At 37.7% G+C, this 25,949-nt stretch overlaps 1 protein-coding gene across 2 annotated transcripts; it reads left to right on the top strand.

Moving 5' to 3' along the window:
* The first annotated feature begins 1,770 nt into the window (after positions 1-1,770).
* On the top strand, positions 1,771-25,715 carry gnb1b (guanine nucleotide binding protein (G protein), beta polypeptide 1b). Of its 2 annotated transcripts, none has more exons than XM_048199160.1 (11): positions 1,771-2,176; positions 13,719-13,826; positions 15,553-15,591; positions 15,728-15,834; positions 16,300-16,363; positions 18,655-18,817; positions 19,991-20,057; positions 20,526-20,727; positions 20,858-21,074; positions 21,687-21,802; positions 23,396-25,715. In XM_048199160.1, the coding sequence occupies exons 2-10, from the start codon at positions 13,770-13,772 to the stop codon at positions 21,791-21,793; spliced, it is 1,023 nt and encodes a 340-aa protein (XP_048055117.1). In that variant the 5' UTR covers positions 1,771-2,176; positions 13,719-13,769; the 3' UTR covers positions 21,794-21,802; positions 23,396-25,715. The 2 variants fall into 2 exon arrangements, with proteins under 2 accessions (XP_048055117.1, XP_048055116.1); XM_048199159.1 differs by having other exon boundaries at positions 21,687-21,830.
* Positions 25,716-25,949: the final 234 nt, after the last annotated feature.

The raw sequence follows: 25,949 nt of genomic DNA, 5'->3' as shown, positions 1-25,949 counted from the left end.
CTAAAGGTCCCCTCATTGCCATTGTTGGGAAGGTGAAAATGAATACTTCTCTCAAAAGCATCACATAATTGCTTTTTGAAGTTCCTCAAATTCCTCATTTCAACTTTAAAATAACTGTTAAAATGTCATGGTTATTTTTGTATATGGCACATAATACCATGGTATTCGGCTGAAGTACCTTGAAATACAATGCAAATACCATGGTCAGTGATGGTCAGCAACACACTATCAAACGTTAGACATGTACCATGTTTAACACAACCAAAACAAGTACTAAAATGTACCATGGTGTTAATGTACCTCCCCTCAAAATCATCATTTTATTTAATTGCAAATCCTCATTTCAGCCTTCAAATATTAGTCTAATATATTTCTTCCAATATTAGAAGGCCTAGTTTAGTTTCATTTTTTCTTTTGTTGTTGCTGTATCAGGAGACATGGGCTAGTTGTCACGTCAAATGTCGGTTTCAAACACTTAGCACAATAAAACCATATATATTTAAGGGTCAAATAAGATTTTTAAAAGTGTAATGGAAACATAATGGAGATAAATTAATTTTGAAGTTTTATTAAGTGTTAGCAATGAGATTATGTGGCTTTTATAATCAATTAACACTGCTTTTGTCATTCTTTACAAGAAACACCAAATTAAATTTGTCACCAAAAAAGTAATTTGTTTTAACCAAAATTTCGGTTTTACCGAATGACAATATTTTCGAACAATCCGCAGGATATCTAACGAAAGTATAAACAAACATTTTATATTTAGTACAAGTTTTTAAAATATTACTAAATTTTCCATGTTTGATAGTGGTTGAACCGAATGACCTGATGTTTCGGGACATGCGTATGAGAGTGAAAACATTAATTTTTCAAATAGTTAAAAGAGAGTTAGTTACTTTATTTCACGACCATATAGTCCTTTACAGGCGTCTGAATGATGTCACATCCTGTCACATGATATTGACCGCATGACTTGATCCAAAATGGTCCCTTTATATTGGTTACTCCGAATGACATCAATGAAATTCATTTTTCGGGACATTCTTTCTCATAACAAAGCAACGACTTCTACACATAATTTTAATACAATTTTGCACTATATTGATATACAATGTTATAAAATCATGCCAGAATGAAAAATATATACATTTATTACATTTTAATCACAAATGAAATGGCTGTATTGGCCTTTGGACAGTTAAATCGAATGACCTTTTGACACTTCAAAATCTTTAAAATACCTTTATAAGTAGCAAAATATAATTAAAACCTTTTGGATTCAATAAAAGAGATCTAGTTGTACTACCTTACATATTTTGGATGTCATATCTTTGTTTTTTTATTATTATTAAGGCCTTTGGACAAAAAAAATGACCTGTCACATCATTGACCCAGACTTCCATTGTAACAGCCCATGCATTGCTATTGGGGCATGTTGTCACAAAAGGCCAAATTCTGTTAAATATACTTTTTTGCTTGACAATATTGGTGGAAATGTTCACCTGCCTTCTGTAGTAATGTCTTTAAGACACGTGTCCATAAGAAAATCCCACATAGAGAAATATTGTCTGGAGTAAAATAATATAGCCTCAGTCTTCTCCACTAAGTCTCTGCTAAGGTGTAATTTAAAATATTTTAATGACATTTATTTTGTATAATGACAAAAAAGTAAATGTAAATAAAATAAAAAAGACAAACAAAAATGTACATTTGTGTGTACAAATGTTGCTAAACTGGCTTGGAAATGTTTCTATTCCTGCGTAAGAGCGCCGCTCGCTCGTTCGCTGCGGCGTGGGGTTTCCCAGGGCAGACTGCAGGGTTACCGCGCCCATCTCCGTCTGATGGCCGGATGAGAGGTGAACTGAACTGGAGAGAAGTGCTCCTTCAAGGAAGGCAACGGGAAGTGGCCACCGACGGACTTATTCGTTGACCAAAGTCTCTAATCGGACATTTATGACTGCAATTTTTCATCGCAGTTGAGATTCCCCTCAAACAGGCTTATTTCCCGCCCGCTGGAGCGAGTTTTGTCGCTGTGGAAGTGGATTTGGTACTTCTCCCGCTGCTAGTTAGCGAGCTAGCTCGTCTTGTTCGTTGATGCGTGGATTTGACAGCCACACCATCGTTTTTTTCGGTCAATGCCATATAAACAAAGACCATTTACGACTGAGAACAGGTATGGAACACTATATGCTTATTTCAAGTGTGTGGAACAGGTTGTTTGGTTTAAAACGGGTGAATTTGTTGAATAAAATGCTGGTCACCATAGAGAATGAAGGGGGGTGGGGTGAGGCGCAGGTAGCGGCTAGCCGACCGATTTACATACACAACACTGCCAGGCAAATAGGCAAAAAACAGTTATTTTAAACGCTTATACTTCACTATTGTAACTTTCTAGAGCTTTTAATCGCTCGTTCCGTCATTGTAGTGTGAATGAAGTCGGCTGACTTCACTTGAGGCCGTTTTGCGCGAGTCAGCTTGCTAGCTCTTAAAAACGGTGTTACCTCAGAAATGTAACCTTCCGAGGATTGCAGGAATTGGGTCTTGTGGTGATTAGGGGTGTTTAAAAAGCAATACATGTTGATTTTGATATAGAGTGATAAGGGTTTTGGTCTGGATGCTAACTAGCTAATTACTGGAGCTTCTGCTGGCAAAATGTTCGGCTTTTCAACCCAGCTAGGCCTTCCTCTGTGTTACAGAATCGAGGATTTTTTGTTCGCCAAATGCTGGTTAACATATTGCCGTGTACTGAATGTGAATATTGATCGAATTGCATTCGGTAAATAAGGATTAGTCATTTATTTGTTCACCCGATTGGGTAGTACAATCTGTACCATCTGGCTGAATATTATAAGCTATTCCAGTGAGCGTTTTTCTATATGTATTTACGTGCCAGTGGATTTATCATGTGTCCTAATGGCTTAACCTTAAATCCAGTGTGCATTTAAGCGACTTGGAGTGGAAGTGTTAGTCTTTATTGCATTAAGTGTGTACTGCTGCTTTTTACTACTCTGTAAAACAACCTAATTGGATTCCATTAAGTCTCTATTTAAAAGGCCTTGCTGTTCAGGTAACATTACATCCTTCCCGACATCTCAGTGATGCTCCACTACACTGCTTTTGCTGATGATAAAGACATGTTAAATGTGTTTTCTCCTGCGAACCGGCCAACATTTATCACAGTAATGCAGCAAAAAGCGCTGCAGCTCTTCAGATACGCGAAATGAATGGAGCCTGATGGCCTTTATTATCGCTGCTGGAATATTTTAAGAACGGCAGCTCAGTATTGAGGTCACTATTAAGGGATTGGTCCGGGAAATATAGGCTATGGGATAAATATGTTGCGCCCCCCTCCCTTTTCCCCTACCGATCGAGTTTGCCTTTCTCTTCGGCTGGCATTTAGATAAAGGAACACCGTTCATGAATAAATAAACGGAATCAATGAATTCTTCAGTGTGGGGCCCAAGAACAAGATGGCGTCCGTAGCCTCTCTCTCCGGCTTTCCTCTCCGCACTCATATCAGCATGCCGCTGATTTAACCCGCTGAAACGTCGAGAAAATGCACCGTTCCGCTATAAACACAGCGATTTGTTTTCAAAACGAGCCCTGGTAAATATTTCGATGCAAAAGGTGATCAATTTTGTAATTAAAATCTCGTTATGTGCCTAATGCAGTCATTTTACACGAAATGAATTGTGAAATAATCGCGTATCGAATAGTATTTCGAGTACGTTGTGACGTAATCGTTGACACAATAAACGCATTTTTGATCTCGACTTGTGCTTTTAAGTGCTCTGCACTTCTGTTTGGTGTTTTATTTGAAGAGATTTCTGTATTGTCATGCTCACAATGGCATGCTGTGTTTATGTAACGTTAATGCTATTTTAAATGGCATGATTTATGTTAATTTAAGACGAAAGCAAAGTTTGCTGCACTGTAAATATTGATGTTATAATTGTCAAAGCCAGACAAACATCCTGCATTTTGTTCATTCGTGTTGGTTCATTTGAGTTCATTGAAGTTGACGTTCATTGAATGCCTGTCATTTTGTTTGTTCAGTTTTAAATGAACATTGATGTATTTACTAACGCGTTGCTTTTAATCTACATGCATTTACATGTTGAAATGTTTCTGAATGTCTTATGTATTATCTGCACTGTTTGCTTGACAATTTTGCATTGAATATACACACACACTGATTTATGTTTTCAATTGTGGGTAACTAAAAGCATCAGTTTGATTCCCATTGGACACCTTAGAAGCCGATATATGGAGGGGCGTGATTAGCAAAATTGATTTCTGTTCAGATAATGGCGTTTCTGAATATCGTTTTTCATTCTCATGTTGACACCCTTTGGTTATGCCGTTATTCATATGATATGTTGAGATTGTACATATAAAATTACTATATTTCTGTCTCCTAATTCATGGTTTGAAGCAGGGGAGTTTTCAAAAAATGCTGAAGCAACTTAATTTTTTTTCTTAATTTTTGCATGAACAATAAAAGTTGTGTAAGTGGTTGAATTCAGATGGTACTACAAATTCCTAGATTGCAAGCCCAGCTCTGGACAGCTGTTTTTCCACCAGTGGTGCTGAGAGGGATTACGGATTTTAGCTTTTAGGATTACAGGCTTGGATAGTGATAGTGCTGGTTACTGTCTTTTCTATGATCCAGCTTTAGCGATATGCATTTTATTTTTCTTCCGTTAATGCCTAATAAGCGGCATCATCCTCAACATTTGGAGTAATTTATGTTGACGGAATAAAGTTATGTGATAAAGAACAGGGGCGGTGTGGTGTGTGTTATCAAGTAAAATATTTTTTAGTGTCTTCAGATCAATTACAAAGGTTTTGGTAAAATAAATGTTTTCTAAAAGGATCTAAGGAAGAGTTGCCCTAAAGTGACCTGAGAATACGCAGTCTGTGGCACCTTTAGGCCATTTCTTACAGCTCTCTTTTTGTCCTGCAGTCAGCTGACTCTGATCAAGTGTTTGTTGAGAGGGTGAGATTGAGCTCTGCTAGCACATATGTTGATGCCATACTGCATTCAACCATTTGACTTTGCTTTGTGCTATCTTATACTCTAGCCTTTGGCACAGAATATTCAGTAATTGCATGTAATGAAGTTTCATTTCAGCAGACAGTAAAAGGCAAAGTGTGAACCCTGCTCATGATGTGGCTTTGGAAGTTCATGATGTAGTTCAGTGTTAGATGTTTGTATATTTTGATGACCATAGCATTATTAATGTTAATTTTTCTTTTTAAATGATCCACATGGTCCTGTTTAAGCTGATACTGTAAACCTGTAATATCCAGGCTTATTTCTTGTTTTCAATGAAAATAAACATTGTTATTAACATTTATTAATTGTCATCAACTGTTCATTTAGTTTTACTCTTTAGAAATGATCAGCATTACTTTGATTAGGTCAGTTGTTAATTTCCGAGTTTATTTTTTGCAGTTCACGTAGGATTTTTTTCTCTCCTGTTGTTTTTAAAGTAAATGAACAATTATATATATATTTTTTTCCAGCTGTACATTTGTTGTATTTTTGTTTTTCTTATATTTGAATTTGTCTGATTAAACCAATATTGAATATGTAATATCAGGGTCTTGTTTTTCAGTTTAACCTGTAGACTTTCTTAAATACAAAATAATTGCTTTTTTTTTTTTTTTTTTACTAAATATTCATGATAATTACCTTTTTTTTTTTTTTTTTTTGTAGGGCTGCTCAATATATTGCTTTAGCATCGATATTGCGATGTGTGCATCCGTAATGGTCACGACGCGAAGTATAAGGGATCGTAGGCCCACGGTGCGAAACGCACATGCATTGCAGATTAATTCACCCATCGCCGGGAGTTTGATTGACAGGCAATCTGACCAGTCATGATACTGAATCTGCCATTTTGTCCAACAAACAAACCAGACAGGAGAGTTAGTAGATTAACCTCAGTAGGCATGAACTTGAAAAATGGTGTATTGACACACCTTCTGATTCTGATGTTCATTCATGTTTATTTCATGCAATAACTAGGAAGAGATGATCGGTTTACATGTTGCTTGAACTGAGGCGCTACAGCGATCTGTCACGACACATTAAATAGGCACAAAACTGTATTTATTGTTTGAATTTCTTAAAAAAAAAAGACAAAATTTGAAAGCCAAGACTTGGTTTCATACCAGAAGTAACAACCTCTGTCTTGTCTGCTGGTGCGTTGTCAGTGTCCTCTTTGCGCCGTAATGTATTTTTCACTGGCTTGTTGGATGTAACGACAGTAACTAAGGGGGTGGGGGTCTTTGCGAAGGGTCATTTGCAAAGTTTAACAATCATAGAGTGGTAAGTTTTTATGGATTATGATATTGACCTTTGTGTTTGCCATGTAAATAGCCATGATGCTAACACGGTGTAAAAAATTAATAAACAGAACCATCATGGAGTGAAAGTTTATCATTCGCACGTGTTTTAGGTGCTGTCAGTTTAAACATTCAAGCAATTGTAAGCCAATCAGAGCCCAAGAAGACATGAAGGAGAACTAATTTTTGGAACTTGCGCACCGTTTTCTGTGAGTCCGCAGAGAGCCGCACAGACAGCACTCCAACACAGAATTCTGTTCTCTTTCATGTCTATTTGTGCTTGAATGGACACATACACGCAAAATTATGTGAAAATGTATCCTCATAAACAGTTGTGTATGTCTTAAAGGTCCAGTGTGTAATATTTAGTAGGATCTATTGACAGAAGTGCAATATAATATACATAACTATGTTTTCAGTGGTGTATAAAGACCTTACATAATGAACCGTTATGTTTTTATTACCTTAGAATGAGCCATTTCTATCTACATACACCGCGGTCCCCTTACATCAAATTCACCATTTTGCACCGCCATGTTTCTACAGTAGCCCTAAATGGACAAACTGCTCTTTTTTGCTTGACTGGCTACTCTCTGCTGTCTCAGATGACGACATCTTTGTCCTGTGTTGGACACCATAGCTTTTCTATGTGCTTCAAAAGGGAGGGGTGAGCGGTGAACTCAGCCGTTGGTTGAAATTCGCAACCTCGCCACTAGATGCCGTTAAAATTTACACACTTCACCTTTAATTGAACGTAAACAGCTGAGAAAGAAAAAGGATATGTATCGTTATATTGAATCTGTGCATTCGGTCTTAGTGACAGCAGCCTAATAAACCTGCTGCCGTCTGTAGGCTTGGGTATCGAGTATCGAGTATCGATTGGAACCGGGACTAGCTTTGCAATTTTCCCGGAATCGTTCAAAAGTTTAAATTTCGATTCCCAGTTTCGATTCCCAGTCCGCCGACTGGAAGAAGAAACCGCTTAACATCAACGAAGAAGCGTCCACCGAAAGTGTTGGCATAACCGAGCGAGTCGAACATGGATAGCGTGCGTCGGCGGTCCAAAGTGTGGCTTCAATTTTCTAAATAGAACGAAATCTCGGCAAAATGCAACATTTGCGGCAAGATTGTTTCGTGCATAGGAGGGTGCACGTCGAACATGATAAAGCACCTCCGAGTTCATGGAGTAGAAATAAATAAATCTCTTTGATGCGCTGCGCCAACCGTCCTCCGCTGCCTCTTCCTCTGGCTCCGACCCCCAGCCTGGCAATCCACACGAGATCCGATTTTTTTCGTATCCGATCTGAGCCACTTCCAAATGTGGTTTTAAATCCGATACATATCCGATCTCTGAACATGCGACCTACGTCTAAACACGCATATCCGATTCCTATTGTAATTCCAAGCCATCAAACGGCGAGGGCGGCACGTTTGCTCACTAAAATATAGCTTCAATGTTGTATTATGAAGCAGACGTGCATGTATGCACTCGCACTAAAAATTCGCAGCTCAATATTAATGTGGGAACTTTGTCTAACATGAAAGAAATTGCGCACACACATATACCAGTATTCAGCAGCTTCGCACGCGCGCGCTCTCTCCCTTGCTCGCTCGAATTCATTCAAAAAACGAAATTCTAAAACTAATAAATGTAGATAAAATATCAAACACAAATTACCTTTATTTTCCGGTCTATATCCGTTCAGTCAGAATTCGCGCTGCAATACATCCATGACAGCTGTTAACTTATCCATTCTGACAGGCTAATCATGGCCACTCCATGAATTATATAAATAATTTTAATAGCACGGCCATTCAAAACCCAAGGATCTACTATGTGCATTTAAAACTATCAGTGACGATCATTTTGGGGCAGGAAGTAGCGTAATGTAAACACAGATATCGATACCAGTCGCGTCTAAAGTGAGTGTAAACACACTGGCCAAAAAATTGGATATGGTCAAAAGATCGGATTTGTGCATTAAGACTTGCAGTGTAAATGCAGCCATACACTCATGTGTAAATGTTTTCAATATATTCATAATTTATAATATTTATATTCAAGTTCATAGATTTGATATTTATATTGTAGTTGAAAACAGCCCTGTGAGAAATTCATAGTAAAGTTCATAAAAAGTAAAAAGTTCATAGAATTAATTGATGGAGAAGGTCAGACTATTTCCTTCAGAAAGACTGTTGGTTAGCTAGCTCATTTAAAATATCCTAAACTTTTTTTGACCCTGCCTCTTAAAAGAATCGGAATCGAGAATCGTTAGGAACCGGAATCGAAACAAGGAATCGGAATCGGAATCGTTCAAATTCAAACGATACCCAACCCTAGCCGTCTGTGTCATTAATCTTAATCAAACAACGAAATACAAAGAGAAAATCACTTTTGTAGCTTTAACAAAGATAAATTATATTTAATTTTGTACATTGAAGACTATGTAGTGTAATTTTACATTTGATTATTCAATTTCTGTATCTGAATGCTAGGGATGTGACGGTGCGAATTTTCCCACCGTTTGACAACACCGGTGTCACCAGGGGGTGGGGCCTTTTTTTTTTTTTTTTTTTTTTAAATCACTTATGAATTCTGGTGTGCGACCGTGTGCATTTTACTTTCACTTTCAAATTAGCAGCAGTTGCTTGAATGTTGGGTTATTATTCTTACTGAAAAACACAACAACAAAACAGTACAATGACAAACTCCCTTATATTAAACATAGAATGTTTATTAACAAAATTAATAAAAATACACCATGCTAGGCCTAATATAAAATAACCAATAGGCTAATTTACGTTTATATATTAAAAAAAAAACTTAAAATCAAACCATGGAAACTGGAACCAAAACAGAACATTTAAGTTCTTTAGTCAAGAGCATTGAGTAATTCTCTCTTACCTTTGTTCTTTGATTAACATTAATGACACTTTAAAGGTGCCCTAGAATCAAAAATTGAATTTAGTTTAATAACAAGAGTTCAGTACATGACATACATGTTCAGAAATGACATACATTGAGTTTCAAACTCCATTGTTTCCTCCTCCTTGTGTAAATCTCATTTGTTTAAAAGACCTCCGAAAAACAGGCGAATCTCAACATAACACCAACTGCTACGTAACAGTTGGGATCATTAATATGTATGACCCCATTATTTGCATATGCCAGCCAATGTTCAAGGCCAGTATTAACATCTGGATCTGTGCACAGCAGAATCATCAGACTAGGTAAGCAAGCAAGAACAATAGCGACAAATGGCAGATGGAGCAATAATAACTGACATGATCCATGATTACATGATATTTGTAAATTGTCTTTCTAAATGTTTTGTTAGCATGTTGCTAGTGTACTGTTAAATGTGGTTAAAGTTACCATCGTTTATTACTGTATTCAGTGACGAGCCGTCGCTATTTTCATTTTTAAACACTTGCAGTCTGTATAATGCATAAACACAACTTCATTCTTTGTAAATCTCTCCAACAGTGTAGCATTAGCCCGTTAGCCACAGAGCATATAGCCTCAAACTCATTCAGAATCAAATGTAAACATCCAAATAAATACTATACTCACAGGAATCGATGCATGCATGCAGCATGAATGACGAACATTTTGTAAAGATCCATTTGAGGGTTATATTAGCTGTGTGAACTTTATGCACTGTATAACGGCACTTATAGTCGAGAGCTCGGGAGGGCAGGGAGCGAGAGAATTAAAGGGGCAGCGCAGCCTGAATCGGTGAATAGTTAATGATGCCCCAAAATAGGCAGTTAAAAAAAATTAATAAAAAAAATCTATGGGGTATTTTGAGCTGAAACTTAAGACACATTCAGGGGACACCTTAGACTTGTATTACATCTTTTGAAAAGATGTTCTACGGCACCTTTAAGATCTGCCACTGCTGCACATGACGCGGATTTGACAGATTCTAAAGACCGCTCGTTCTCTTTTGTCTTGTGCTTGAGTGGTTTAAAAGCATTTGCATGGTTAAGAGCTTGATCATATAACTTACGTTATATATTTTGCCTTAAATATATTTAACATGTCAAACTGGAAAAATTTGCCTCTTTGCCATGGTGGGCACGTGATGAAATCGGTGTTGCGACTGAACACCGGTAACACCTAGTACTGTAGCAAGCCTACTGAATGCTGTTAGACTTAACTGAAAAGCATAAAGCGTTGTTCATTTCCTTGCATCTATCTATGCTTGCGATTTGTTTATTATTTTCTACGCAGATGCACTGCCCTACAAAATCGCACCAATCTTTCTAGAATTATTAATTCTTTCTAAATAGAGCTATTCAAGTCATCTGGTGAAATTGTTTTCATATCGCAGAAAAACAAAATATCGCAATGTTTCCTCAAATATCGTTCAGCCCTATTTTTTGGGGGGGGGGGGTATTGGAATTTGCCTGATTATATTGATATTGGGAAGCCCATAATATTAGTGCCCCCCCCCCCCACAATTCAAGCAGTAGACTCTTCATATGCTGGTTTATTTTTCCACAAAATTATAAATTTATATGATAAATTACATTTATGATATCATCCATTGTTTGGTATCTATATCCACAGATGTTCTATATTGGTCCTTCTCTGGTAGTATTCATGATGGGTTGTGTAGTTGCTCTGTTAGAAGAGAACTGAAAGTGAGGTGAGGGGCTTACCTTTTGTAACCATGTCATTTTGATCAGCAAGATTAGAGGACTTAGGCGTATTGTCTTGATGTAGGCCCATTTAAGAGGTCAGCCAATCAGGAGGAAGCAAGTGTATAGGAAAGGATAAGACTTTCACCAAGAGAAACATTTTCTGGCTGTCAAACACAAGGAGCCTTGTGCAAGCCACATAAGGTAAGAAATTAAGAGTATAACCTGAAACTTTAAGGAATTTTTAAAGGTCTCTGCCACATTACAGTAATTCCAGTGTCTCGGGAATTTCTCAGCACATAGCAGGAAGTAAAATTGCTTGTTGTCTTCAACATACTTTTCAATATTTTGTCTCTAAGCTTGGACTGTATCCAATTTAAAGTATGTTTCCTTGTCGGATGTCTTCTTTATCGTTTTTTAAACCGTGTTTGTTCTGCATGTAACTTAACCTATTTTTAATCATTTGTTCACCCAGGTAAACACCTACATGAGGTGCTTAATTCTTTCGTTGGGTGACAAACTCAAGAAATCTTAACGTATCCGCCTTGCTCGTTCACACAGCTAACTTTCACATTTCAAATATGGAACCATTGATTTCACAATTAGGACATGGCATAATGCACCAGAGGGCAATGGTAATTACAGGAAATGGATCCAACCAAATTTTTAGTGCTCTGGTTAGATTGCCTGACCACAGACATCTGGGAGTAACAAGCATATGTGTGGCTTCTCTGCTATGTAGTGCTAATCTCACTCAAACATATTGATCATTGCTTGATGGTCCTCAGCTGACCCATTAAGCTTGAATAGAGTGTGATTATCATTATTTCTTCATCCTTTCTCCTCTTAGCCTTTCCTTGGTCTTGATGTTCATCTGGACTGTCTTTGCTCAAGCTTGAACCTGCATTCATCTTGCTCAATCAGGACAACTAAGACCAGGCTAATGGGAAAGATGACAGCTACTTGAGAATCAAGATATTGTGCAGCTGCAAATTGTTCTATATTTGAATTAAGTCATTTTTTAAGTAGGTCATATAACGTTGGCCTAGAAATTGACTAAACAATTGACTGTTTGAGTTGTTCATTTGTCTGCTAAATACCTGCAAGTCGATGCATTTAAATGCGTTGATGCATTTAAAAATTGAAAGTGTTGTAGTTCTTGATGACCCAAACAAAAATCCTGTCTTTTTTTTTTCTACGCACCAGCACTTTAAAGTACCATCAGAAGTAGTATGTACTTAAATGAATAGTCCATATACCCAACTTGGCCTTGGTTGCTCATCCAAATCTTCAAGTGTCCATAACCGTGAACGTGCCACATTTATACACGCGTTAACTTGTTGTCTATCATTGCATCTCTTGCAGCAAGCAGATCCTTTCCGTGCTCTTCACGTACCTCTAAAATTAACCCCATCATTAGCTGCCTTTCTCCAGCGTTAGATGCATACACTCCGATGGCCCATTAAAACAGCTGCCTTCATCAGCCGTTTGTCTGAGCGCATGAAGGATTTGGGTCAGCAGGATAGGTGCTGCTCTTCCGATCAGTGTCCCCGGTGTGTCTTAACTGGATTTGCCTGAAGGAGCTGAATCAAGCGTGTCCCAGGATTATGTCAATGACACTGTGGAGAGAGAGGTGTGAAAACACGGCTATGGGCTGGGAACGCTAATAGGATGAGAGCTGGCCTAGAAGGGCTCGCCGTTGTCAGTCGAGTGCGTTTGCTCTAAATCAAGATTAAAACGGACAGGCTATAAGGGTTTCAGAGTGTGTCTGGTTATTATTAAGGAATGGAATCAGCATTTCAAGCTGGAAACCAGCACTTTGTTTAGACAAACAATAGTTGCTTGTAAGGACATTGCAGCATATTAACCTGTAATGCTAGCTGTTATAGTTAATTGCTGTTAGTCTTTTGGATGAAATTAAAATGACCCTTTTTACTTTCCTGGTCTCCATAATGGTTGTCTCCATAATTGTACATTTAAATGTAATAAATTGCTCCGCCTTTGAAACGACTTTCCTTTTCAGCTGATGTCATCAAGCCCTCTTTTTTTCATCCCTCCCTACAACCACATGACCCCATTCTTGGATGTAGCAACCAGTTTTCATCATCCAATCAATTCCCAATGGATAAAATTGAGTCCTGTCCTACATTCTCATTGAATACCCTGTTTTACTCATTTGTCACATTTTGGAAGTAAAATGCCATTTCATGTTAATGTTTTTTCATGCTTGAGTTTAGGATAAGTTATATTTTTCCTTGCTTGACATAATAAAAGGACAGAATCACAGCTCGTTTCTTTCTGTTGTTCTTTTTGTACTTCTGCATTTTTCATTAAGGAGCAGCAACCACAAGAGGAAATGGTTCTTTGGTTGCTTTCAGTAGCTAATGTGGTGGGGTGGGATCTTGATTTACACCCTGTGTATGATAAACAATCCACTAGCCAGTCCATTAACCAATGGTTCATGACATGGTAAAGGCAGTGATTATTCCTCTCGTAGATGAAGCTAGCATGTGATATCAGTCGAACGATATGGGTGTTTCCATATCTGATGCCCAGAGACTGTTACATAGTAGGAAGTAACATGTTTGAAAACTAGAAATATGCACAGTTAAGTTCAGGCTTTTGTTAATTGATAGTCTCAAACTGTCTATTGAAGGGTGACAATGGAATTGGAGCCTGAATGTTTTTTTCCCCTTTCTTTTTCTCTGCTGTAGATCAGAACGTGTCCCGGCAGTAGGAGTGAGGCAGAGCTTTAGAAGAGGAAAATGAGTGAACTGGACCAGTTACGCCAGGAGGCCGAGCAGCTGAAGAACCAGATCAGAGTAAGAACCTCTCTCTCTTACATATAAATATAGATTAAATAAATATCTTAAATGAATAGTTATCAAACATTATATAAACAAAATGTTCTAAACATCTACTCTAAATGTCCTATCTTAAACAGTCAATATCTACAAATGGATTGGCCTGGTCAATATCAATCTTAATACTTTTGAAAATGGCCAAATATCTGCTGATTATTCAGCCTGACTCTTTTTACCAAAACATTTTAAAGTTCCCCTGTGGTGAAAATCAAGTTTTTAATGTTGTTTATGTCTATGTGGTGTTTTTAATATGCTTTAAGACAAACCGTGTGCAAATAAGTCAACACCATTGCTGAGTATTTTTACTTTAAAACCGCAGTGATCTAAAGACGGTTTAAAAAAAAAAAAAAAAAAAAAAAAAACATGGTTTGAAATTGCTGATGTTTCTGACATCACAAACTACCTTGTAACCAATCATGTCAACGTGCTGGCGGCTTTAGCATATCATTAACTATGACCGATCTGAAGCAATGACGGGTTATCCTGGTATATTTTTCTGTTGCTATAAAAAATCAGCTAGATTTAGCAATATTTATTACACTTATGTGTCCGACATTGTAAAGAGCGATGCCATTGCGCAGCGTTTACCTCAGTAAGTTGACCAAGTGGCTCTCATCTGAGCTCGTGTAAATGAGTGGAGGTGGGGCTTTTTAGCATATTCATAGATCCGCATATACTAAATGAAGCTAGGGTGTAGTGTTACATTCGAGCTATTTTAAGGCATGAAGAATTTTTTTTTTTCACAGGAAAAATGTTTAAATGTCATTTTGGTGATCAAAGATGAGTTTTAAGGGATAAAATTGACTACGGGGGACTTTAAGTTGAGCATCGACTAGATGGTTGAAAGGGTTCAGTAAATTTGGACCACCAAGACATAAAAGAAAAGTAATGCTCATATTCATAATCAGAGATTTTGACACATTTATTGTATTTAAAATATCAGCTATATTAAAACAAGACATATTTTAATTCTGTTTAATATAATGTAAAAATTTTTGGATGATACTGAACTTTTTTGCCATGTAAATAGCCATGATGCTAACATGGCGTAAAAACTTAATAAACAAACAAACATATTTTAATTCCAACTATTTAATCGGATGTTTGTTTGTTTTTTGTTTTGTACAACCTGATTACCTGGTAGTCTCTTGTTGTTCAGAAGTATTTTCATAACCAAAAGACATTTAAATAAAGACGGCGCTTGTTTTCATAGTTTACACAATGCAGGAAGAGCCTTTACTGTAACTGTACTGTTCTCATTCCTCACAGAGTTCCAGAAAGAATTTACACCCGATACTTCCTCCATCAAGCTGCTTTACATATTATCTCAGCCAGAGATGTTTACCGACCCTCAGCTACTTTGCTCTTATGTTTTAGACTAAAATTCCCAAATGTCTCTCTCAAATTTGTAACCTTTTATCCGTAATTGATCAATCAGTGATTAAATGATTAAATTTGAATAAGTCCGTTAATGCTACCAATTAGGTTACTCAGTTTATTCAAGGGGTGGATTATATGAACAAAGCTTATGTAATTTTATAGCACTGTTACAACTTATCTCATGTTACTGTATGGTTATTATATACAAAACATTAACCATAAATGTTTTGTTTATTACACAATCATAAAATATTTCCTCATTCCACAGCATCTAAACTGGGTTTCTCATTTTCTTTTTTTGTAGGATGCAAGGAAAGCTTGTGCAGATGCCACACTATCACAGGTAAGAGCTTCCACATGTAAAGAAACCATGTTTTATTCTAATTAAGTGACCCTAATTTAAATAAATGAAATAATTCCTATACTGCTGCCATCTGTGTGTGAATATATATTTTTTTAATTGGCACATGTGTTTTCAGATCACAGCCAACATCGATCCTGTTGGCCGAATCCAGATGCGCACAAGAAGAACACTGCGAGGACATTTGGCTAAAATCTACGCCATGCACTGGGGCACCGATTCTAGGTACAGCATATTTCAGAACAGCTCAGTCACATTATTTGCATGATGACCTGACCTTTTTCAAACGCCATTTGAAAACATCCTTATACATCAGAGTAAGACACACCGAGGGGTTTCCCTTTCGCTGTGAGGGTGGATGGGTTCATGGCTCGTGTGGTGGCCACTGCACGCTATCCCTATTGTATTGAATCATGTTCTTTTATTGTGTTTGTGTAGGCGATGACTGATGGTTGTAAGTAGGTGTTATGACTAAGCATGTTGTTACTATTATAGCTACAGCCAAGAAAAATCCATAACTTTACATTTTTGTGCTGAATGGTGCTGGGAATAGTTTGAGATTGTTCTGGGAGACAATTCTCCTGATTGTAGTTGTGCAAGCTATGATTTTTACTTTTTGCGTTCCCTGTAGGGTTTAACGGTCTCATGATGTAAACCCCACTTATATGCCATCTTGTGTTTTCTGTGCAGGCTGCTTGTCAGTGCCTCCCAGGATGGAAAACTCATTATTTGGGACAGTTATACCACAAATAAGGTATGATCATTTTCATTCTTTTATTTTATTTTTTTAGATTTCTGTCCCTCTATAGATAGCTATGCAACTACCGTTTTGATGCTTCAAAATGTTCATAAAGAGATCGTAAAACTAATCTTGAGTGGTTTAGTCCAAATTTTCTGGAGACAAAATTGCTGTATATGATGAACAGATTGAAGTTAGGCTTTTATTCACACATAAACATTACTGCTGCATAACATTATGCTGCATAACACGAGAATGAACCTCATGTTATGCAGCATGTTTGAGCTTCCACAAGAACCGATGAGGTTCATTCTCTCACGTCAAGCGAGTACAGTACTCAGATTTCATTAAAAAGATCTTCATTTGTGTTCTGAAGATGAATGAAAGTCTTGCATGTTCGGAACGACATGAGTGTGAGTAATTAATGACAGAATTTTTATTTTTGGGTGAACTACAGGTGCTGGTCATATAATTAGAATTTCATCAGAAAATTGATTTATTTCACTAATTCCATTAAAAAAGTGAAACTTGTATATTATATTCATTCATTACACACAGACTGATATATTTCAAATGTTTATTTCTTTTAATTTTGATGATTATAACTGACAACTAAGGAAAATCCCAAATTTAGTATCTCAGAAAACTAGAATATTGTGAAAAGGTTCAATATTGAAGACACCTGGTGCCACACTCTAATCAGCTAATTAACTCAAAACACCTGCAAAGGCCTTTAAATGGTCTCTCAGTCTAGTTCTGTAGGCTACACAATCATGGGGAAGACTGCTGACTTGACAGGTTTCCAAAAGACGACCATTGACACCTTGCACAAGGAGGGCAAGACACAAAAGGTCATTGCAAAAGAGGCTGGCTGTTCATAGAGCTCTGTGTCCAAGCACATTAATAGAGAGGCGAAGGGAAGGAAAAGATGTGGTAGAAAAAAGTGTACAAGCAATAGGGATAACTGCACCCTGGAGAGGATTGTGAAACAAAACCCATTCAAAAATGTGGGGGAGATTCACAAAGAATGGACTGCAGCTGGAGTCAGTGCTTCAAGAACCACTACGCACAGACGTATGCAAGACATGGGTTTCAGCTGTCGCATTCCTTGTGTTAAGCAACTCTTGAACAACAGACAGCGTCAGAAGCGTCTCGCCTGGGCTAAAGACAAAAAGGACTGGACTGCTGCTGAGTGGTCCAAAGTTATGTTCTCTGATGAAAGTAAATTTTGCATTTCCTTTGGAAATCAGGGTCCCAGAGTCTGGAGGAAGAGAGGAGAGGCACACAATCCATGTTGCTTGAGGTCCAGTGTAAAGTTTCCAAAGTCAGGTCCAAGGTCAACGCAGCCGTATACCAGGAAGTTTTAGAGCACTTCATGCTTCCTGCTGCTGACCAACTTTATGGAGATGCAAATTTCATTTTCCAACAGGACTTGGCACCTGCACACAGTGCCAAAGCTACCAGTACCTGGTTTAAGGACCATGGTATCCCTGTTCTTAATTGGCCAGCAAACTCGCCTGACCTTAACCCCATAGAAAATCTATAGGGTATTGTGAAGAGGAAGATGCGATATGCCAGACCCAACAATGTAGAAGAACTGAAGGCCACTATCAGAGCAACCTGGGCTCTCATAACACCTGAGCAGTGCCACAGACTGATCAACTCCATGCCACGCCGCATTGCTGCAGTAATTCAGGCAAAAGGAGCCCCAACTAAGTATTGAGTGCTGTACATGCTCATACTTTTCATGTTCATACTTTTCAGTTGTCAAAGATTTCTAAAAATCCTTTCTTTGTATTGGTCTTAAGTAATATTCTAATTTTCTGAGATACTGAATTTGGGATTTTCCTTAGTTGTCAGTTATAATCATCAAAATTAAAAGAAATAAACATTTGAAATATATCAGTCTGTGTGTAATGAATGAATATAATACACAAGTTTCACTTTTTGAATGGAATTAGTGAAATAAATCAACTTTTTGATGATATTCTAATTATATGACCAGCACCTGTATACCTTTTAACTTTGTAAACTGTTGTGCAGATGTTGCAGGATGGCCATAATTGAAACCTAAAATGCTCACACACTTTTGCAAATGAGTTTCACAATTTTCGCATGGGCAAGCACTTATATTTTGTAAAGATCTAGTTTCTGATATGTCCTTATAAATAGTGCGCATCTTGCCCTAACAGGAACTAATCTAGAAGCTGTGATGATCAGCTATTTAAAACGGTTTCTGCTACAGATTCTTACTTCCTGTCCTCTTCCATATGTCACTTCCTGAACATTCATGTGTTGCTTTTCAGGTCCACGCCATTCCTCTGCGCTCCTCCTGGGTGATGACCTGTGCCTATGCTCCTTCAGGGAATTATGTTGCTTGTGGAGGCCTAGACAACATCTGCTCCATCTACAGCCTCAAGACTCGTGAGGGGAACGTACGTGTCAGCCGCGAGCTGGCCGGACACACAGGTACAGGACTTGTTCTCCTGAAACAATTTTACACACTCCTTTCTTGGCTCTTGTGAATGTACACAAGGTTTGGTGTTTGGCAAAGCTGTAATTATGCAGTGAATCTGCATTGGTGTTTTTTGCACCATTTTAAATAGATCTCATCTGATCGACCTTAAAGGATTAGTTCACATCTGAATGAAAATTTCCTGATCATTTACTCACCTCATGTCAACCAAGATGTTTGTCTTTCTTTCTTCAGTTGAAAAGAAATTAAGATATTTGAGGAAAACATTCCAGGATTTTTCTCCATATAGTGGACTTCACTGGGGTTCAACGGGTTGAAGGTCCAAATGTCAGTTTCAGTGCAGCTTCAAAGGGCTCTACATGATCCCAGATGAGGAATAAAGCTCTTATCTAGCGAAATGATCGGTCATTTTCATAAAAAAAAATACATATATACTACGCCTGCGTCACCTGTGACCTTTCCAATGTGATTATGTAATGCGTAGCGCATCGCAGAGCAGTGCAAGATGAGCATTTGTGGTTAAAAAGTATATAAATTTATATTTTTTTGTTATCAAAACGATCAGTATTTTTTTAAGACCATTATTCCTCATCTGGGATCGTGTAGAGCCCTTTGAAGCTGCATTGAAACTGACATTTGGACCTTCAACCCGGTGAACCCCACTGAGGTCCACTATATGGAGATAAATCCTGGAATGTTGTCCTCTAAAACAATTTCTTTTCAACTGAATACAGAAAGACATGAACATCTTGGTTGACATTGGGGTGAGTAAATTATCAGGAAATTAAATCCTTTAATAAGAGCATCAACGGTTACATAATGCGCTCCTGTTCGGTTCTGTCCAGGTCATATTTCACCCCTAAATCAAGAGAAACAAAGGAAAATATATTTTATTTAAATAAAATGGTTTATTTTTAGACCATTTAAAGTTTTTGTTTTTTCTTCATAATATTTTTCGTGACATTTCAGCACATTTCCCCTACATATTCTCAGTGTAATAAAGCAATGTAAATCATCCTCCACACAATGACATTTTGTTCATTCACAGATTTGTGAATGATCAGTTTTTAAGCAATATATAATTGATTTCTTAACATTTTTGTGGAGAAATATTTTTCCTAATCATGTTTGTGACAGATATGCATTAAACTTCCTCCAATCTACAGGATACCTCTCTTGCTGCCGCTTCCTTGATGACAACCAGATTGTTACAAGTTCTGGCGACACCACCTGGTGAGTGTGAGGAACTGTATCCCAGCAGCCCAAATCGGATATCTTAGATACCAAAGTTCATATCTGCAATTAGGAAGTAATTTTGCAATTAAGTTTAACATGGATATTTGTACTTTTTTAAACGATGAAGTCAGGAATCGGATTGTTAAACATTTTAAATTTAAAAGATTTCATGTTATTTATTTAAAGTACCTAAGCTTTGTGTTTATAATATGTGTGCATTCTTTTACCACATGATTTTTTTTTATTAAAAGTTCCCATTTAGGTTGTAGGTTAAATCTGACTATTCTTGTTTATTTCTTATTTTTATATGATAGATATATTTTATTTATTTTTATTATTAGGTGTTTTGGCTCTGAAAATTTTGCAATTAGTTTCTATATGTGTTTTGATTTCTCAATTACACATTGAATGAATCTTGTGTTTTTTTGAAGCATCTAAATGGGAATGTTGTGATCTGTCCTGCAGTGCTCTCTGGGACATAGAGACCGGTCAGCAGACGACCACGTTTGCAGGTCATACCGGTGATGTGATGAGTCTGTCTCTGGCTCCAGACACCAGGCTGTTTGTGTCAGGGGCCTGTGATGCCTCTGCTAAACTCTGGGACATCCGTGAGGGCATGTGCAGACAGACCTTCACTGGCCACGAGTCGGACATCAACGCCATCTGTGTGAGTGTTCCTGCCTCATTTTGACTAGCAATTGAATAAATCTAGATGTTGTGTTCTTAGGAATTGGTGATGTAGTGCATGTGATTTCCTGAAGAATTGAATCTACAAAGAGCTCGCATTCCCCCTGCAGTTCTTCCCCAATGGCAACGCATTTGCCACCGGCTCTGATGACGCCACCTGCCGCCTGTTTGACCTGCGCGCCGACCAGGAGCTCATGGTCTACTCCCACGACAACATCATCTGCGGCATAACCTCTGTGGCCTTCTCAAAGAGCGGCCGCCTGTTGCTCGCCGGCTACGACGACTTCAACTGCAACGTATGGGACACCCTCAAGGCCGACCGCGCTGGTGAGATATACACACACAGATGCCGCAAAAAGTATACAAACACATGCTAGTAACAGTTACTATCAGTAGCATTTTCTAGTGACTGACCTGAAAGCAGACAAACTCACCATACTGTTCACTCTCTCACACACACACACAATGGTGCTGTTTTACATGTGGTTCAGTGCTTTCTTGCTAACACACCACATTGGTTTGTCTCTTTTGCATACGCCAACATGAACAGTACAAGCAGGCTGTTGATAAACGGTCCACATTTTAAAGCCTTTATAATGTTTATATGTAACATTTTAAATCATCAGTTAGAGAGTCGGACTTGTAACGTGTTCAAGTCTCAGTACCGGCAAGAAATGTCGGTGAGGGGAGTGAATGAACAGGCCTGCCTTCCACTCTCATTACCCACAACTGAGGCGCCCTTGAGCAAGGCACCTAACTGCTCCCCGGGCTCCACAGCAAAAATGGCTGCCCACTGCTCCGGGTGTGTGTTCAATACTCACAGCTTTGTGTGTGCACTTGGATGGGTGAAATGCAGAGCACAAATTCAGAGTATGGGACACCGTACTTGGCTACACATCACTTTCACTTTATGGTTTACTGACGTTTGGACTTTTTCAGGTGTGCTGGCTGGCCACGACAACCGAGTAAGCTGTCTGGGTGTAACCGATGACGGTATGGCAGTGGCTACAGGGTCCTGGGACAGCTTCCTCAAGATCTGGAACTGAACGCTGAAGGTGCTTTCAATACAACATGTCCAATACAGTAAGAATCGGCCTCTTCCAGCTAAACCTAATAACAAACAAGTGATACTTTGTGTTTTACACAGCATGTAAATGTGTCCTCATACCACCTCATACCTGCTATTTTTGGCAGTGCATTAGTGAAGATCAGAGGACCGATATGTAAAACGCCCACATTTTTTGCAACTTTTTTTATTTTAATTTGTAGTAACCCAATTTGGTGACATGTAAAGTTGCTGTAGACAAAAGTTTCTGTTCTCTAAAGACTTATTTTTAAATGAATGAGTTTAGTTTTTGCATTTTAATTTCTTAGTTAAAATTTGTAATGTAAGATTTTATAAAATTGTCTGATCTATCGATTTCTTTCTAAATTGTTTTAGATTCTCGGTTTAATTTTCTTGTTATATAATTCAAACATTTAAATTTTCATTTGCATATTTATCTTGTAAGATTATATGGGGATGTCTGATCTAAAGAAGTCATTTATTTCTAAATAAATGTTTAGTTTCTGTTTAAAGGCACAATATGTAAGATTTTTGGATTAAAATATCAAACCATTAGAATAGATTTTGTTGACTTATGTACTTGCACTATCCCAAATGTATCCAAGAATGTTTAAATCCAGAGAAATAAGGAATTTTAACCAGGACACAGACCGTGTCCGTGCATCGCCTATCTGCCGTTACCCTTGATATCCGGTTTTATTTTGTAGAAACCATGGAAACACCAAAGGACGCTTTAATATGTTTTATTAGACAGGTGAACAACTGTTTGGATACATTCATCAACAGAAAACTAATCATTGTTTTATAGCTCAACACAGTAAGTCTTATTGTTTAAGTCTTATCTCGTTTTCTTGATTTACCACGAGTACCATGTTATACCATGCCTAATATCGATCTAGCTTACTGCAGTGTGCAACAAATGTCTCATAGCAGCTGCCGAGTGAACGCACTGGGGTGCGTTTCCCAAAAGCATAGTTGCTAACCTGTTAGCAACTTAGTTGGTTGGCAATGGGAAATTATATTGCAACCAACAAAAAAACGCTCCCCAGAGTAGCATTATGATAACTTCCAACACACAAATGTATCTAATATGATGAACAGCACTGCGTTACCCCACATTCACATGACCGGAAGAAGCAGAAGCGCTCGTCTGCAGCATAATAAAAGCTCCTCTGCTCTCGAGCCGTGTGTCACGCTCATCTCTCATTAGCAGTCGCCCCACTCCATCGGGTTTCAGTCCCATCCTGCTCCATACTACAGTAATGTTAATAAATCTTTTTTTAATACATTAGCGCATCCATGAATATGATTTCTGCCCGAGTTTTTTCCACCGGCTGTAGACGTGAAGACAACACCTCCCGTGATTCCGCGAAGCTAAGCTACGCCTTTGTTTTGAATAAGCGACCTCTAGTGGTGAAAAATTACATATTGTGCCTTTAACAACTTGTAATATAATTAAAACAACTTTAAAATTTTACTTTGTGTATTTATAATATGAGATTATATCAAGTTGTCTGATCTAAATAAGTCATTCTATGAATATCTGCTTCATTGTTTTTTGTTTTTTTTTATCTTTCTGCAGATATCATTTGAACTCCAAAGTTGACTGGAAGACCATTCCAACTTTAGAATGTTAAATTTCACAGCATCGTCAACAACAAAACACCTTATAAAACTGACTGACACCACCATGAAAAGAAATAAAACTTCTAAGGGAAAACAATGCCTTTCCTACACCAAGAAGAGCACAATTTGTTTTATCACCCAGCTTAAAAAGAAAAAAGAAAAAGAAAAGAAGAATTCCTGTGGTATCAAATGAATAACTTGCATTCCCTCTCGGACCATTCTGTGTCACCCTATAAGAGAAAACACAAAACACTATCATCCCACGCTTATGTATCATGTGTCTAGAAAGCAAATGTTGGAGTGTAATTGTACAAATTATTTAACTTTTTTTTTTTTTTTTTTTTTTTTTTGTTCATTTTATCAAATAGTTCATCTTCGAGATATTTTTCCCACCTGTTTTTTCTGTTTAGATATATTTCTGATTAGTGAAATCTTTTAATCCTGTTATTATAAAACCATGTGAAAACGACATGAAAAGTCTTGTAAAATGCTGAAACTAGACCAGGATGGAAGAGCAGCTTTTTTTTTTTTTTTTTTTTTTTTTTGAAGATGCCAATCATGTGTTTTGTTATTTTCATGTGCACTAGGTTGCTCTAGAGGTTGTGTAGTTTTCATGAACGTGACTCGAGCGAGAGGAAAAGTCCACACGCCCTCTTGTGAAAGCTTAATATTCATATTTTCGGGCGGCCCCAGACAGCGTTCACCTGTAATCTGTTTCCGATTGTTAACGGTCACTGGGTTACTGCCGATCACCGGCTAATAAGAACAGCCCTAGCTTTCTAAAACTGTAATCATGATCCTGTGCATTAGTTATCTTTCAGTGTGAATCCTGGTCCTTTCTCATTAAAGAAAAAAGAAAATGCCATAAAAATGCCATATCTCTTTTAAATACTTTGCCATTTCTGAGAGTCCGAGGTACTCGCTTCATTTATCTACGAATGGCCGTTGTAAATATGGGTATCCGACTTGCACGCGAATGCAGCATTATATCCTAGCTAATGTTTCTTTCCAGTCTCGTCACAGCTTTGTTTGCACAATAAGAAACTTGACTAACGTTTTAAGCGTTAACTAACCAAGCACATGCCGTTAATCACATTGAATGCTAATTTTAATGTAGAAAATGCACAAAAAAAAAAAAGTACAAAAAAACTGAAAAAACACAAAAAATACAATCCTCTCTTTCATTGGATTAAAAACTGTTCAAACTAACCCCTTAGCTTATCTTCTGGTCTTACGTTTATACTTTTTTCCTCGGTTACTTTGAGCTTTTGGCTTTAATTCCGATTTTTGGGATTGTTTTTGTCGGTGGGAGGTCGGGCGGGGAACGTTTTGATCTTTTTTAGTGGTGTCGGGATCGGTGTTTGGAAAAACAGAACCTTTTTCTTTTTATTTTAGCCCAGTTCCAGAGAGAGAACAGATAGCCCTGTCTGTGCTTGGAAATACAGTTACTACTATGTGAATGAAATGTTGTACAAATCAATGTCTGAAAATAATGATAATTCTGAAATTTTTAAGTTAAGCGTTTTATTTCATCTGCCATGAATTAACGTAGTCGCATGCTGTAGAATTTGCTTAAACAGGCGCTGACGTCTTTAGGCCCACTTACCTCCACCGGGACGGCGAAACCGACGCGAAACAGAAATTTTGACCATTGAAACGTTGATTCCAAATGTTTTAGACATGCTGTGCATACATCCTTTACTTTCACTGGCAAAGCTATGCACCTGTGTGAGAAATCGCGAGGGAGAAACGACGTATATTTCCTTCAGACGACCTGTAAATCATGGCCATGCTTCCAGAAATGAATCCAAATTAAACAGCAGTTACGAAATGTCCCGTTTGAGACGCACGAGAAACCTTCGCGCGAGTTTTCTAAATCGATCGGAAATTACGAGAAACTTTTTTGGCTTTTCTTTAAACATTTTGAAATGGCATCTGACATGGCAGAGTCCTCTGTTCTTTTTCCACTGTAAACAGATGCACTTTCTTTAATAGTTGTGACTTTTTTATTGTTTTTTTTCCTTTCTCTGCGATAATGTACAATAATTGTGATGTATTTGTGTGTGCTGCCACCAGTAAAGATTAATTGCAGTTCAATTAAAATGGATTCCCCTTATTTTCTCTCTTCATTAATAACTGTAGATCTCAGCACTCCCTATCTCACCTTTTGTATTTAATTTCAGTCTGTCGGTGTACCACAGAAAGCTGGATGCAACATAGATACTATATTAAAATGTACTGTTATTTAAGATGTAATAAAACAAGTTTGAGATGTCTCTGATGTGCTGATGTTTTGCTAGAGAGTTTGCGACAGCAGAAAGTAACCGTAATAAAAGAGCTCTTATGAGGTCCATTTCGACTGGTTTAGCAGTTCCTCGTTCTTCAGACATCCTGGTGTAAATGACACCGTCGTCATCTGATTTTTGTTTTCAGTCTAACGGATGCTTGCTTTTACTAGAAATGAGTTTAGGTGTTTCTTTTCCTCCTTGAGTTGTATTAATAAGGTAAAG

Source organism: Megalobrama amblycephala, linkage group LG8 (genome assembly GCF_018812025.1).
Source record: "Megalobrama amblycephala isolate DHTTF-2021 linkage group LG8, ASM1881202v1, whole genome shotgun sequence".
In the NCBI taxonomy this organism is placed as follows: Eukaryota; Metazoa; Chordata; class Actinopteri; order Cypriniformes; family Xenocyprididae; genus Megalobrama; species Megalobrama amblycephala.
This window is presented reverse-complemented; position numbering and strand designations above follow the sequence as displayed.